At 40.6% G+C, this 13,115-nt stretch overlaps 1 protein-coding gene across 1 annotated transcript in view; it reads right to left on the bottom strand.

The window, feature by feature from the left end:
* Letm2 (leucine zipper and EF-hand containing transmembrane protein 2) overlaps positions 1-13,115 on the bottom strand; it is a 27,158-nt gene that overhangs the window by 11,731 nt on the left and 2,312 nt on the right. Inside the window, 10 exon segments of the mRNA XM_029570782.1 lie at positions 936-1,053; positions 2,088-2,288; positions 2,979-3,027; positions 3,029-3,114; positions 8,702-8,793; positions 8,796-8,844; positions 10,848-11,066; positions 11,068-11,110; positions 11,112-11,201; positions 11,203-11,238. Coding sequence (XP_029426642.1) covers positions 936-1,053; positions 2,088-2,288; positions 2,979-3,027; positions 3,029-3,114; positions 8,702-8,793; positions 8,796-8,844; positions 10,848-11,066; positions 11,068-11,110; positions 11,112-11,201; positions 11,203-11,238 — 983 coding nt within the window.

The following is a 13,115-nucleotide window of genomic DNA, read 5'->3' as shown; positions in this document are numbered from 1 at the left end:
TGCTGAAGAGCTTGTTTCTGCTCACATATCCTATCGTACAAATGTGTAGGTCAGAGGGCAATTTTCAGGAGTCGGTTCTCTCTTTTACCATGTGAGTCCCTTGAATGGAATTCTGTTCATCGGGCTTGGTGTCAAGTGCCTTTACCCACTGAGCCATCTCTCTGGGCCCTATTCATTTTTTCCTGAACAATCTTTGATGAATATAAATTTTCCTTTTACGAAAAGACCACACCTTCTTTGTAGATGTTGTGTAATTTGGGATTTGCTTTTGTTCTTTATTTTGTTTTCAGTTACCAAGTCTTCATTTTTAAAGCAATGTACAGAAAGTCATCACTAAAATTTGAATGCTGACACAAATTTAGCTTTGCTTTTGCTTTGTTTCTTTTTGTTTTGGTTTGGTTTGTCTTTTTGAGACAAAGTCTCCCTGTAGCCCCAGCTGCCTGGAACTCACTATGTAGACCAGGCTGGCCTCAAACTCAAGATCCTCCTGCCTTTGTCTCCCAGGTGCTGGGACTAAAGGCTGTACCACCACACCTGGCTCTCTTTGCCTATTTTTTTTTTTTTTTTTTTTTTTTTTTTTAGACAAGGGCTCCTTTTAGCCCCAGCTGTCCTGGAACTCACTATGTAGACCAGGCTGGCCTCGAACTCACAAAGATACACCGGCCCTCTTTGCCTCTTGATCATCGTGAAATGACCAGACTCCCTACTATGCAGTTTTGCAGGATAAAATGTGTTGCTATAGGACAAGAGGATGGGGCCAGGAAATCACTGCCTCAAAGTCTGGAAACCATGAGCTAAAAGAAATCTTCCTCCATGAGAAGGCTATCTCAGGTATTTTGTCACACCACTTGCAAAGTAGAAATCACACACTAGAGTTAGTAGACTGTGGAGGAGACAGTCTCCATGGAGAGGGCTGGGAGGGCTGCAGCTTGCCTCTGTGAGCTGCTGCCTCAGTTGTTCCTCAGTAAGGCCTAGTGATCTCTTCCCTCGGGCCCTACAGGCAAACTGCAGGTCTGACACACTCAGAGCCTTCACTCCTTCTTTGGCAATTATCTGCAAGAAATGTAAGGAGCAGTGTCAGGCATTTTTATTTCAATTTCATGTAATCCTTACATTCCAGCAAAATCAACAGAAATCCAAATTGATGCTTTGGCCCTTTATCTCCTGCAATGATTGCTACGAAGGCCAAGACTAAAAGAGCAGGCGCTATAGGAAGGCGGCAATTGAGATGGAGACAACTAACGAGCATTCTTGGCTCACGCTTTGCCTGGTTGTGACATCTACCTGTCTGTTTTGAGTCATTTTTAGGATCTGTTAGAAAAAAATATGTGACTTGACATGCTTTGGGCTCCGTTTGTTACCCTTAGTGCCACTTCCCCACCGCTGCCCCAGGAATGGCCCAGTGTCTGGTCTAAAAGACTCAACAAATAACTTCTGCTTGGTGTGATCCAAAATGATCACACTTCTGGGACCTGTATTGTTTGTTCCAAAGTTCTGAAGGAATATCTGAAATCTAAATGGGGCCAATGGAATCTGTTCTCAGTTCTGGGAAACCTGCTCCTCCAAGTAGAATGCTTTATAGCAGCTGATGTAGATTCAAGAAACTCTTTCCATTTGTCAAAGGAGTCTAATTAGTAGGTATAGTCCAAATGGTGCTTTCTATAAGATGGCTAGATCCTGCTTTTCCTCCTAGCACTGTGCTCTGCTACCCACTTCTTACCAGACCAACTTACCCAGTAGATTATTTACTTTGGCACCAACTCCTCTGTAAGGGACAGAGGTGTCCAGCTGCCAGGAAGCTACTGAGCTGCTATTTCCCTCCCAGCAGGTCCTAACTGCTTTAGCTTAGTCCTAGCTAATACATCCAAACAGTCGACTGCTTTTAATGCTCAAGAAAATGGATCCTGGAACAACAAACATGTCCTGAAGTGAGTAATCAAAGTTCAAGTTGTCATGGCAATGGTTGTTTAAACAACTCATTTTGCCAGAATGCATCCATGACATACCCAAGAGAAAATCCTGCACTTTGTAGAGGTGCCTCAGATCCCCCTCCCCCCAGATTCCAGAGAGCGACATCAAGCTCTTACGTCATCATCTGCTTTCATAGACTTCAGGGTCATCAGGAGCTGAAAGTGGAGCAAATTGTTTGTTCCAAAGGTGTGCAATTCTAGCAGCTTGCAAAGGGCAATCAGCTGGGGTTGATCTAAGTGTTCCAGGGCTAACTGATCCTCAAAGAGTTTGGAAAAGTGAACTATTTCCTTCGTGCTGGGCTTGTGGCCTGTCTGGACCTAGACAATGGGACAAAGGCTAATTAAAATGTCCTACCTAATATAAACTTTCCAAAAGACTATTTCAAGGAAACATCAAAGCAGTTATAGACTATATGTGCTGCTGTGGTTCAAAGAGAATATAGAAATCTGTCTGGGCATGGGGCTGCACCTCAGTGGGAAAGTGAGCATTTGCCTTGCATGCATGAGGCCCCAGGTTCAATCCCTAGCCAAGTCCCTCAGGCCCAAAAAAGTCTGTCTAAAAGAAAACTAAATCTCTAGAAAAAATCAGGAGTATTTCTAAAGTTTGGCTATTTCTCCTAATCTTCCCAAGAAGTTATTAGTCTTCAACATGATAAGTAGGAGGCTGGGGAGATGGCTCAGTGGTTAAGATTACTGGCTGCTCTTGCAGAGGACCTGGCTTTAAACAGTGCCCAGCCACCCACATGGCAGCTATCCATCTGTAACTCCAGTTCCAGGGAATCCAGTGCACTCCTGGCCTCCATGGGCACTTGCATGCATAAGCGTAGTGCATTTACGTGCAGTCAAACACTTATACACATCAAATAAAAATAGATAAATCCACAAGGTTGTATATTTATAATGTAGATATGTGGAGTTTCAGATTCTGGACAATTTGGACAATCCATGATAAGATGCATTTTTAAATGTAAGTCCAGCCCAGGAGTTGCTGGTATAAGACCCCAATACCTGTTTTAAATAGGATAAAAACTGTGACGAGGTATCTCCCAACTTCTCCGTTTCTCCTTGCCATTTCTGTCATCGTTTCTTGAAGGAATTTTGCTAGTTCCAACTTTGCTGTCATCTTCTTTTTCTGTTTTTCTTCCTTAATAGAAGAGGAAAAGGTTAATTATAACTGCAACTTGGTAATGATGCGAGAACTAACCACCACCTTGTTGTTCCTCATCCCTGTAACATGTACGGTATTAATACTATGAGCACACCTAATTAACATGTACGGTATTAATACTATGAGCACGCCTAATTAACATGTACAGCATTAATACTATGAGCATGCCTAATTAACATGTACGGTATTAATACTATGAGCACGCCTAATTAACATGTACAGCATTAATACTATGAGCACGCCTAATTAACATGTACGGTATTAATACTATGAGCATGCCTAATTAACATGTACGGTATTAATACTATTAGCATGCCTAATTAACATGTACAGTATTAATACTATGAGCATACCTAATTAAATAAGTTTTGTGAGAACTAGACCAAATATAAAGTAGCTTCTATTTGAAACTTGTCTCTTTAATCTTGTATTTGCCATTAATATAATGAGCATAAGCATTTCTTTTTATTTATTTATTTTTATGTGTATTGCTTGCATGTATGTAAGTTCACTCATGTTGTGCAATGCCCATGGAGGTCAGGAATGGGCGTTGGATCCCCTGGAACTGGAGTTACAGATGGTTATTAGCCATCATGTGGGTGCTGGGAACTGAACTCCAGTCCTCTGTAAGAGCAGCCAGTGCTCTTAACTGCTGAGCCATCTCTTCAGCCCCATGATCATAAGCATTTAATAATTTCAAAAATATCCCTCAATGAAAGGCTTTGCTATTATTTAGGATGGGAGATACTATCTCCTAACCTCATCTAGCTTCTGCTTAAGCCAAACTTTTCTATACAGTCCTAGGTTTTTTTCTACAAAGAAAACTTGGAAATTAGCTCTATGCTAACATAGATTATAGCTTAAGTAGAAAACGTACATAATTATAATATAGTGAGTTAGGTGCTGTAATAGATATGAAAAAAACACTACACAGAAGAAAAGTAAATATACACTCCTAACACACTATATTGACCAGTATCTGTTAATCCTCATTCATTATCAGAAATGCAGTGTGGTGCATTTTCAAAATAACCATGGTCGGGCTGGAGAGATGGCTCAGTGGTTAAGAACACTGGTTGTTCTTTCAGAAGACCCAGATTCAAATCCCACACCCACATGGCAGCGAACAACTGTCCGTAACTCCAGTCCCAGGGGATCCAACAGCCTCTCTGTCCTCCACAGGCATTGCACGATACGGATACACTTACCTACATGCAGGCAATACACGCATATGCACAAAATAAAAATAAAAAATAAAAAAAAATCATTAAAAAAAAACATGGTCAGGATGCTGGGCATAGGCACAGAGAAGCAGGATGATAAGTTGCTCAGATTTCTAATGAATGGTGTTCAGAGGTGAGGTTAGTACCTGAGTAAGTCACTTCCCCATCCTCCACCTAAGTAAGTCACTTCCCCATCCTCCCATCTTCTTGCATTCAATAACATTTTCTCTGGAATGCTGTGGCATTGTTTCTAGATCCTGATTATTATTTTTTTTTCTTTGTCTTTTTTGAGACAGGGTCTCCCTGTAGCCCCAGCTGTCCTGGAACTCAATATGTAGACCAGGCCGGGTTTGAACTCACAGAGCTCCTCCTGCCTCTGCCTCCCGAGTGCTGGGATTAAAGGCATGCACCACCACGCCTAGCTAGATCCTGATTATTTTAAATGTAAGCAAATTATTAGTTTGATTTTGACCTTTAATTGTATCTCAAATTAAGGGATGGGGTGAAGCTCAGCGGTAGAGTGCTTGCCAAGCATGCATGAGGCTTTGGGTTCTATCCCTAGCACTACTAAAAGAAATAAGAAAACACTATCTCAGATCACTGTCTCATTATCATCAATCTCATGATTTAGACCCTACCACCCCTTGTGACAATTCATCATTGGTTTTCTTCTTTGACTCTGCCCTCTCAGTTCTGTCAGCAAAATTATTTTTTTGTTCATTTTTTTAAAATTTATTTTTATTTTATGTGTACAAGAGTTTTGTCTGCATGTATGTAGGTGCACCTGTGTCATGCAATGTCTGAGGAGGCCAGAAAGAGGACACTGGATCCCCTGGAACTGGAATTACAGTTGGTTGGATGCTAGGAACTGAACCCAGGTTCTCTGCAAAAGCAGCCAGTGCTCTTAACTGTAGAGCCATCTCCCCAGCTAAAATTCCTTTTCTAAAATACAGATCTAATATGTCATTTACTGTTGCTTAGACTCATACCTGCTATGAATCACCACAGTCAAGGTAAAGTTCAAATTCCTTAGAGTGAGAGATGCTTTCCAACCTGGCATACCACTTTTGTCTGTCCTGAACCTGTGACCAGCCTGTCTGACTTAAGGACTGTAAAATTTCATCCGTTCTCTAAGTCTCAGCTCCAAAATTCCATCTGTGAAACATTTCCCAGTCTCACTGACTGGAAGATTTCTCTCCTTGTCCTTTAACAGTGCTTTGCTTCTGCCTTCATATTACTGTCTGGTAGAGACACAGAACGGAGAGGGTGAAAGAACTTGCCCTGCAGCCCTCTCCTTTGTGGTGATCACTCAGGCCCTGCATTCTCAGGGACTCTTCATGAACAGCACTCCTCATTCATCAAAGTAACAGTAGTGGGTTTTTTGTTGTTGTTTTGAGACAGGTCTCACTATATAGCCCTTGGCTGGCCTGGAACTCACTATGTAGACCAGGCTGGCCTGGAACTCACAGAGATCCACCTGCCTCTGCCTCCCGAGTTCTGAGACTAATTCCCAGCTTTGCTTTGTTTTGTTTTAAGCAGTTAAAATACAGTAGAGAACAGACAGTCTTTTCATTAAATGATGATGGAAAAACTGGATATTCATGCATAAAACAATCCATATACAGATACTATAACTTTCATAAAAATAAATTGGATCAGATACCTAAATGTAAAATGCAGGGCTGGAGAGATGGCTCAGTGGTTAAGAGCACTGACTGTTCTTGCAGAGGACCCGGGTTCCATTCCCAGCACCCACATTGCAGCTACAAACTGTCCTTAACTCCAGTTCCAGGGGAATCCGAAGACCTCTTCTGACCTCCATGGCACTGCATGACACAGGTGCACTCACATACATGCAGGCAATACACTCATACACATAAAATAAAAATAAATAAAAAAAATGCAATACTGTAAAATTCCTAGGAGAAAAAAAAAGAAGAAAAGCAAAGTGACTTTGAGTTTGTTAATGAGCTTCCAGCTAATTCCAAAAGCATGATCCGCAAAGAAAAAAATGTTATGACATCATTACAAGAGTTTGCTCTGTGAAAGACACTGTTTAGAATGTGAAAAGACAAGCCTCAGGTATGGGGATATGGCTCAACAGTAGAATGTTTGCTTATCATGGGCAAAAACCCTGGTTCTAGCCTGGCACTGGGGAAAAAAGGCTTCAGACTACAGATGGGAAGAAGATAGTTGCAAAATGTGTATCTGATAAAGGACTTTTACCCAAATAAACAATTCAAAACAACAATAAGGAAACAAAACATCTGATTACAAAGTAGGCAAAAGGGAACTGGGACCATAATAGCTCAGAGGGTAAAGTGCTTGCCTGTCATTAGGACTGTAATCCCAGCATGTGAAACCCAGGGGCAAACTGGTTCAATACACTAGCCAAGCAGCAAGCATGAGACCCTGACTCAATATAAGGTGAAGGGTGACCGAGGAAGACACAGGCAACTTTAGGCCTCCATGTGCACATACTTGCACACACACATGAACATGCAGGCACATATGCACACATGTACACACACATTCACACACAAAAAAAGTGGGCAGGGGTGGGACACAGTGGCACACATCTTTAATCTCAGCACTGGAGGAAAAGGCAGGTGGATCTCTGTGCGATCCAGGCCAACTTGGTCTACATAGTGAGTTTCCAGGTCCACTGGTATTACAGGGAGACCCTGTCTACACACACACACACACACACACACACACACACACACACACACACAAACAAAGTGGGCAAAAGATCTAGATATACAGCTACACAAAGATGATATACAAATGCCAAATAAGCACATGAAGATATGCTCAACTACTCTGCAATCATTAGATGGTCAGTATTCAACCATCACTTATTAGATGGTTAGTTTTCAACATGACAGTGTCAGATGCTGGGAAGATAGGGAACAGTGCTGAGTGGGATGCAGAATGGTGGACTACCGGAAGACAGCTTAGCAATTTTGTACAAAGCTAAATATAGTCTTACTATATGATTTAGCAATCACCTTTTCCCAGGTTTAAAAAAAAAAAACCTGAACACAAATATTTATAGTGGTTTTTATTCATACGTACCCAAAATTAGAAGCAACCATTTTTCAAAACAAACAAACTTGTGGAGCATGCCTTTAATTCCAGCACTCCGGAGGCAGAGGCAGCACTGTGTGAGATGAGACCAACCTGGTCTACATAAGTGAGACCCTCTCTAAACAAAGCAAAACCAAATCAACAAGACAAAACAGTAACAAACCTTGTCTGGAGCTGGAGAGATGCCTCAGTGGCTCTTGCAGAGCACCCACATGGCAGCTAACAGCCACCCTTAACTCCATCCCAGGGGATCCATCACCTCTTCTGGCCTCTGAGGGCACTGCACACATATGGTGATCTTACATATATGCAGGCAAAAACACTCATACACATACAATAAAAATACACATAAAAATAAAAATACTACCTAGAAATAAGCACATTACATTGTTAAATATATTTTTTAAGCTATATACATACATTACATATAAATACATATTTATACCAGAATGTAAATATTAACAAAGTGCTCTAAAAAGGTTTAAATTCACTGCTGAAAATCTCTTCCAACATCAGTTGATCAGTAACTAATGTATAGAAATAAAAAATATTTGTAGAAACATAAATAGAAGTATTGTTCGGTGATATAAGGAAACATGTCTTTTCATGGAAGAATTTTAAATGCATATTATATTACTAAGAACCAGTCTGAACCCAGTCCGAAAAGCAACACACTGTATGATCCCAACTATATGACATTCTGAAAAAGGTAAAGCTATAGGGCTGCTGTGAACATCTGTGGTAGCTACAGCCTAGAGAAGAGCAGAGTGGGTACAAACTATGGAGCGTATGGGGCTTTAGCGAGGCGAATTTATTCTGTAAGAGACTGAGACATTATCACAGAACCACAAAGACTGAACCCAAATGTCAAGTAGGACCTGTAATTAATAGTCTATTGACATTAGTTCTTCAGTAATAACATGTACATGCTGATACGAGTTGTTACTAGTAGGGAAAACTGGGGTGGGGGATGAGGAATATATGGGAACTCTACTTTCTGCCCAATTTCCCTGTAAACCTAAAAACTAACAGCTGGGCGTGGTGGTGCACGCCTTTAATCCCAGCACTCAGGAGGCAGAGGCAGGCAGATCTCTGAGTTCAAGGCTAGCCTGGTCTACATAGTGAATTCCAGGACAGCTAGAGCTACAGGGAGACCTTGTCTCAAAAGAACCAAAAAAAAAAAAAAACAAAAACTTAACTGAAAACTAAAGTCTATTAAGTTTTCTTCAAGAGTTTTAAAATCTATATACCTTTTCAGATTCACTTTCAAAAGCTGATGGCAACATGTCTGGAAAGAGCTTCAGGAACACTGGTATCAAGAATTCCATAAAAGGTACAATTAGAAGACCATAAATGGAACCAGGCAGAAGAGATCAGCACAAGTTCTCAATAGCTAAAGAAATAAATGCATAAGCAATATTTCATATTTTAGGACATGCCCCAAACCAAATCAAACAAGACCACCACCCAAACAAAAAAGCCTGCCTTGGTACTCTCAAGTAGTATTTATGGGCATCCCCAAGGAAATCTATGACAAGCACAACATAGCATTGGCACCTCTTAAGGGTCCACATTTTGGTAACATAGTATTGGTTAAAATTAACTTCTTTCCAGGGCTGGAGAAGTGGCTCAGCGATTAAGAGCACTGACTGCTCTTGCAGAGGATCCAGGTTTGATTCCCAGCACCCACATGGCGGCTATGAACTGTCCTCAACCCCAGTTCCAGGGGACCCGACAGCCTCTTCTGACCTCCGCAGGCACTGCACGACATGGGTGTACTCACATACATGTAGGCAATATACTCATACACATAAAATAAAAATAATAAATAAAATAATTTTAAAAAATAGAATAAAACTAACTTCTTTCCTTTTTGAGATGAGGGCTCACTTTGCTGCCCAGGCTCAATCTCCTGGGCTCACCCGATCCTCCTGCCCCAGTGTCACTGGTGCCCATGACTAACAACATGTGCCATTGCTCTTGGTTTGGCCTTTTTGAGACAGGGTCTCTCTGCAGCTCAAGCTGACCTAGAACTCAGTAAACTCAGTATGTAGACCAGGCTGATTTTGATCTCAGAGACCCACCTGCCTCTTCCTCCCAAGTGCTAGGATTAAAGTTGGCATGCATCACCATGTTCAGCCTTAAAATAAGTTTTTATTTATTATTATTATTATTATTATTTTTTGGTCTTTTTGAGACAGGGTCTCCCTGTAGCCCCAGCTGTCCTGGAACTCACTATGTAGACCAGGCTGGCCTTGAATGCACAGAGATCTGCCTGCCTCTGCCTCCCGAGTGCTGGGATTAAAGGCATGTGCCACCACTCCTGGCTTAAAATAGGTTTTTAAAATGTACACATTTACTGTATGAACAACACTTTATATTTCTAATATATTAAAAACGATTATAACAATTCTCTAGGCAAGTATATAAAATTTAAGAATTTAAATTCCTAGTTGGTCATGGTGGCACATGGCTTTAATCCCAGCACTTGGGAGGCGGAGGCAGGTGGACCTCAGTGAGTTCCAGGTCAGCCAGGGACAGAGTTCTGTCTCAAAAAGACAAAAAAAGAGTTTAAATTCTAAACAGTTGCAGGCAAATAAGAAAATGAGAAAAAAAACTTAAGTTTCTGGGGCTGGAGGTTCTTACCGCTCCAGGGGAGCTTACCTATCATGTTCAAATCCCTGGGTTCTACCCCCAGGAGGCATAAAACTTTGGTTTCTGATCAGTAGTTATAATTTCCATTTTAAGATTCCTTTTTTAAAATTTTATTTTTATTATTTATTATTTTTATGTGTATGCGTGTATTGCCTGCATGTAGGTAAGTGCACCCATTTTGTGCAATGCCTGCGGAGGTCAGAAGAAGCTGTTGGATCCCCTGGGATGGGAGGGAGTTACAGACAGTTGTGAGCTGTCATGTGGGTGCTGGGATTCAAACCCAGGTCTTCTGTAAGAACAACCAGTGTTCTTAACCACTGAGCCATCTCTCCAGCCCCATTTTTTTTTTTTTTTAAAGGGTGGGGAGTGCCAGGGATCAAGCCCAGGGCTTTGAGCCTGCTAAGCAAATTATTTGAGGATCTTTTTTTTTTTTAAATTATTTTTATGTGTACGCGTGTACTGCCTGCACGTAGGTAAATGCACCGGTGTTGTGCAATGCCCTCGGAGGTCAGAAGAGGCTGTTCGATCCCTTGGGACTGGAGTTATGGACAGTGGTTAGCTGCCATGTGGGTGCTGGGATTCAAACCTAGGTCTTCTGCAAGAACAAACAGTGTTCTTAACCATTGAGCTATCTCTCCAGCCCCACTTGAGGATTTTTAAGATGAAGTTCTAGTTAAATTTGGTTCCAAAATTGTTCCTTTTAATTTCACATTTTCTATCTCAAATATGACTCTTGCCTACCCTTCACCACTCTCATCTGGTTAGCACCTGTCCATGCAGGAACTTCCAAACCATCCTGACAGCAACTTTGGTGTCAATGCAGCATAGGCAGAATCCGTTGTAATAATGTTTACGTTCATCCACGAGTCTTTGTCCAAGAGATCGCTTTTCTTTCATCACTGTCACCTTTAGTTCTCCAGGGCTTTGCTCCAGCCGACAGCAGGTTGATGTGTGTAGGTAGCTCTTGTGTTAGTCTAGTTCGTAAGGGAGGGATCTTCAGGCCTGACTGACTGATAGGAGGACTTACTGCCTCCACAGCTCTTCATGTAGGTCTTACATAAATGAGAATCTGGCAAGTGGAGATATGCAAGAGGAGTAAGAACAGGCAGGATAGACCAAACGGGTAAGGAATCTAGAAAAAAGAACAACACTCTCTCAGTTGAGAATAATTATTAGAAACTTAAAGAAGATATTTTATCTAGTTAAAACAACACAATAGGCCTATAAGCCACTGATGCTCATTAATGAACAAAATGTGTGTGTGTGTGTGTGTGTGTGTGTGTGTGTGTAGGTGCTTGTGTGTTGCTGGATCAGCCCAGGACCTTACACATGCTAAGAATGTGCTCTACCACTGGACTATACTCCCATCCAACAATACTTTCTTTTTTCTTGTTTTTTTTTTGTCACAGCGCTGGGAATTGAAGCCAGGAGTTTATACATGCAAGGCAAGCACTATCACTGAGTTGTACGCCCACCCACAAAAATATAATTTCTTACTCCAGCTAAAAAAGTGCTTAGTCACTGAATATGTTTTAACAAGAAATATTAATAGCCTACTATCTAAGAATAATTTGCTATACACCAAGTTAGAAGTTCTACAACTATTAATTTAAATATCCAGGGGCTGGTGAGATGGCTCAGGAAGTAAAATCACTTGCCACCAAGCCTGACAACCTGAGTTCAATCCCTGAGACCCAGTGGCAGAACAGAATCTCCCACAAACTGTCCTCTGACCTCCCCCCCAGTAAATAAATAACAAAAAGAATTAAAAAAAAAATCTACTAGCAAACATCTTCCTGCCAGGGGTGATGTTTGATAATTTTTAAAATGTATTATTTTTATTCTATGTGTATGAGTGTATTGCCTGCATGTATGTAAGTGTACCCACATTGTACAATGCCCACAGAGGTCAGAGAGGGTGTCAAATTCTCCTGGAACTGGAGTTACGTTTTTTAGCTGCTATGTGGGTGCTGGGACTCCAACCCCGGTCCCCTGCAGGAGCAGTCAGTGCTCTTAACTGATGAGGCATGTCTCCAGCCTGATAATATTTTTACTATCATAAAATTGGTGAAAGATTTGACTTGTACCTTTTGGTTACTCTGTTGATAATAGCAATGTTTTAATGAAACAACTTCATGGTTCCTGTGAGAATTAACCACTCATGCTTTGTCCAAGAGTGTCTAATGGGCTCCCTCAGATGACACACACTTATTATGACACACATTTATTAATAGATGAAATATTCTTCCCCTAAAATTCCTCATGAGCATTAAAAAAAAATTAGAATCAAGCATCCCAGCCAAAGATCTGTATATTGTAGTACTGCTATTAAACTAGTATATCAAATTGTTTAAAAGTGAAAATAATTCCCAGGCATGGTGGCACACGCCTTTAATCCCAGCACTTGGAAGGCAGAGGCCTGGTCCATTATCGTCCTCTTTTTTTTTTTTTTTTTTTTTTTTTTTTTAAAAAAAAAAAAAAAAAAAAAAAAAAAAAAAAAAAAGTGAAAATTAAACATGTCCAGGTAAAGAAAGTTACTGGCAAAGAGATTTTTGGGGGCAAAGGGATAGTTCTTTCCCATTCTTTCATTCTATTTTTGAAACATATCAAGATAAACACTCTGAAAGGCCAAAAGGGAAAATGTACAATGTATGTAACACATAAGGTTTCAGTAATATTCTTCTAAATACATAAATGCCAAGGGACCTTTATTGGATAGGAACATGTCATAGGACTGGCTTGCTCAAGAGCCACTTTATTGTTTTTCACATCTGAGGTCCTCATGTAACATTCATCAATAACATGAAATGTCACTCAAAAACTATTTCATCTTCTATCTTTCCTGTATCACCTACCCACAGAACCACTCAGCCTGCATTCTAAAGCACATATAACATTTTAGATAACTTTAAACAAATTAAAATGCCATCTTCCTAAGAACATATTTAAAAATCAACAAGGTTTTGGGTATTAAGCTAAGGCTGGTTTTTTTTTTTTTTTTTTTTTTTA

This window comes from Nannospalax galili, unplaced genomic scaffold (assembly GCF_000622305.1).
Source record: "Nannospalax galili isolate Female #2095 unplaced genomic scaffold, S.galili_v1.0 scaffold924, whole genome shotgun sequence".
NCBI lineage: Eukaryota > Metazoa > Chordata > Mammalia > Rodentia > Spalacidae > Nannospalax > Nannospalax galili.
Note: the sequence above shows the minus strand (reverse complement) of the source record. Positions and strands in the feature narration are given on the sequence as shown.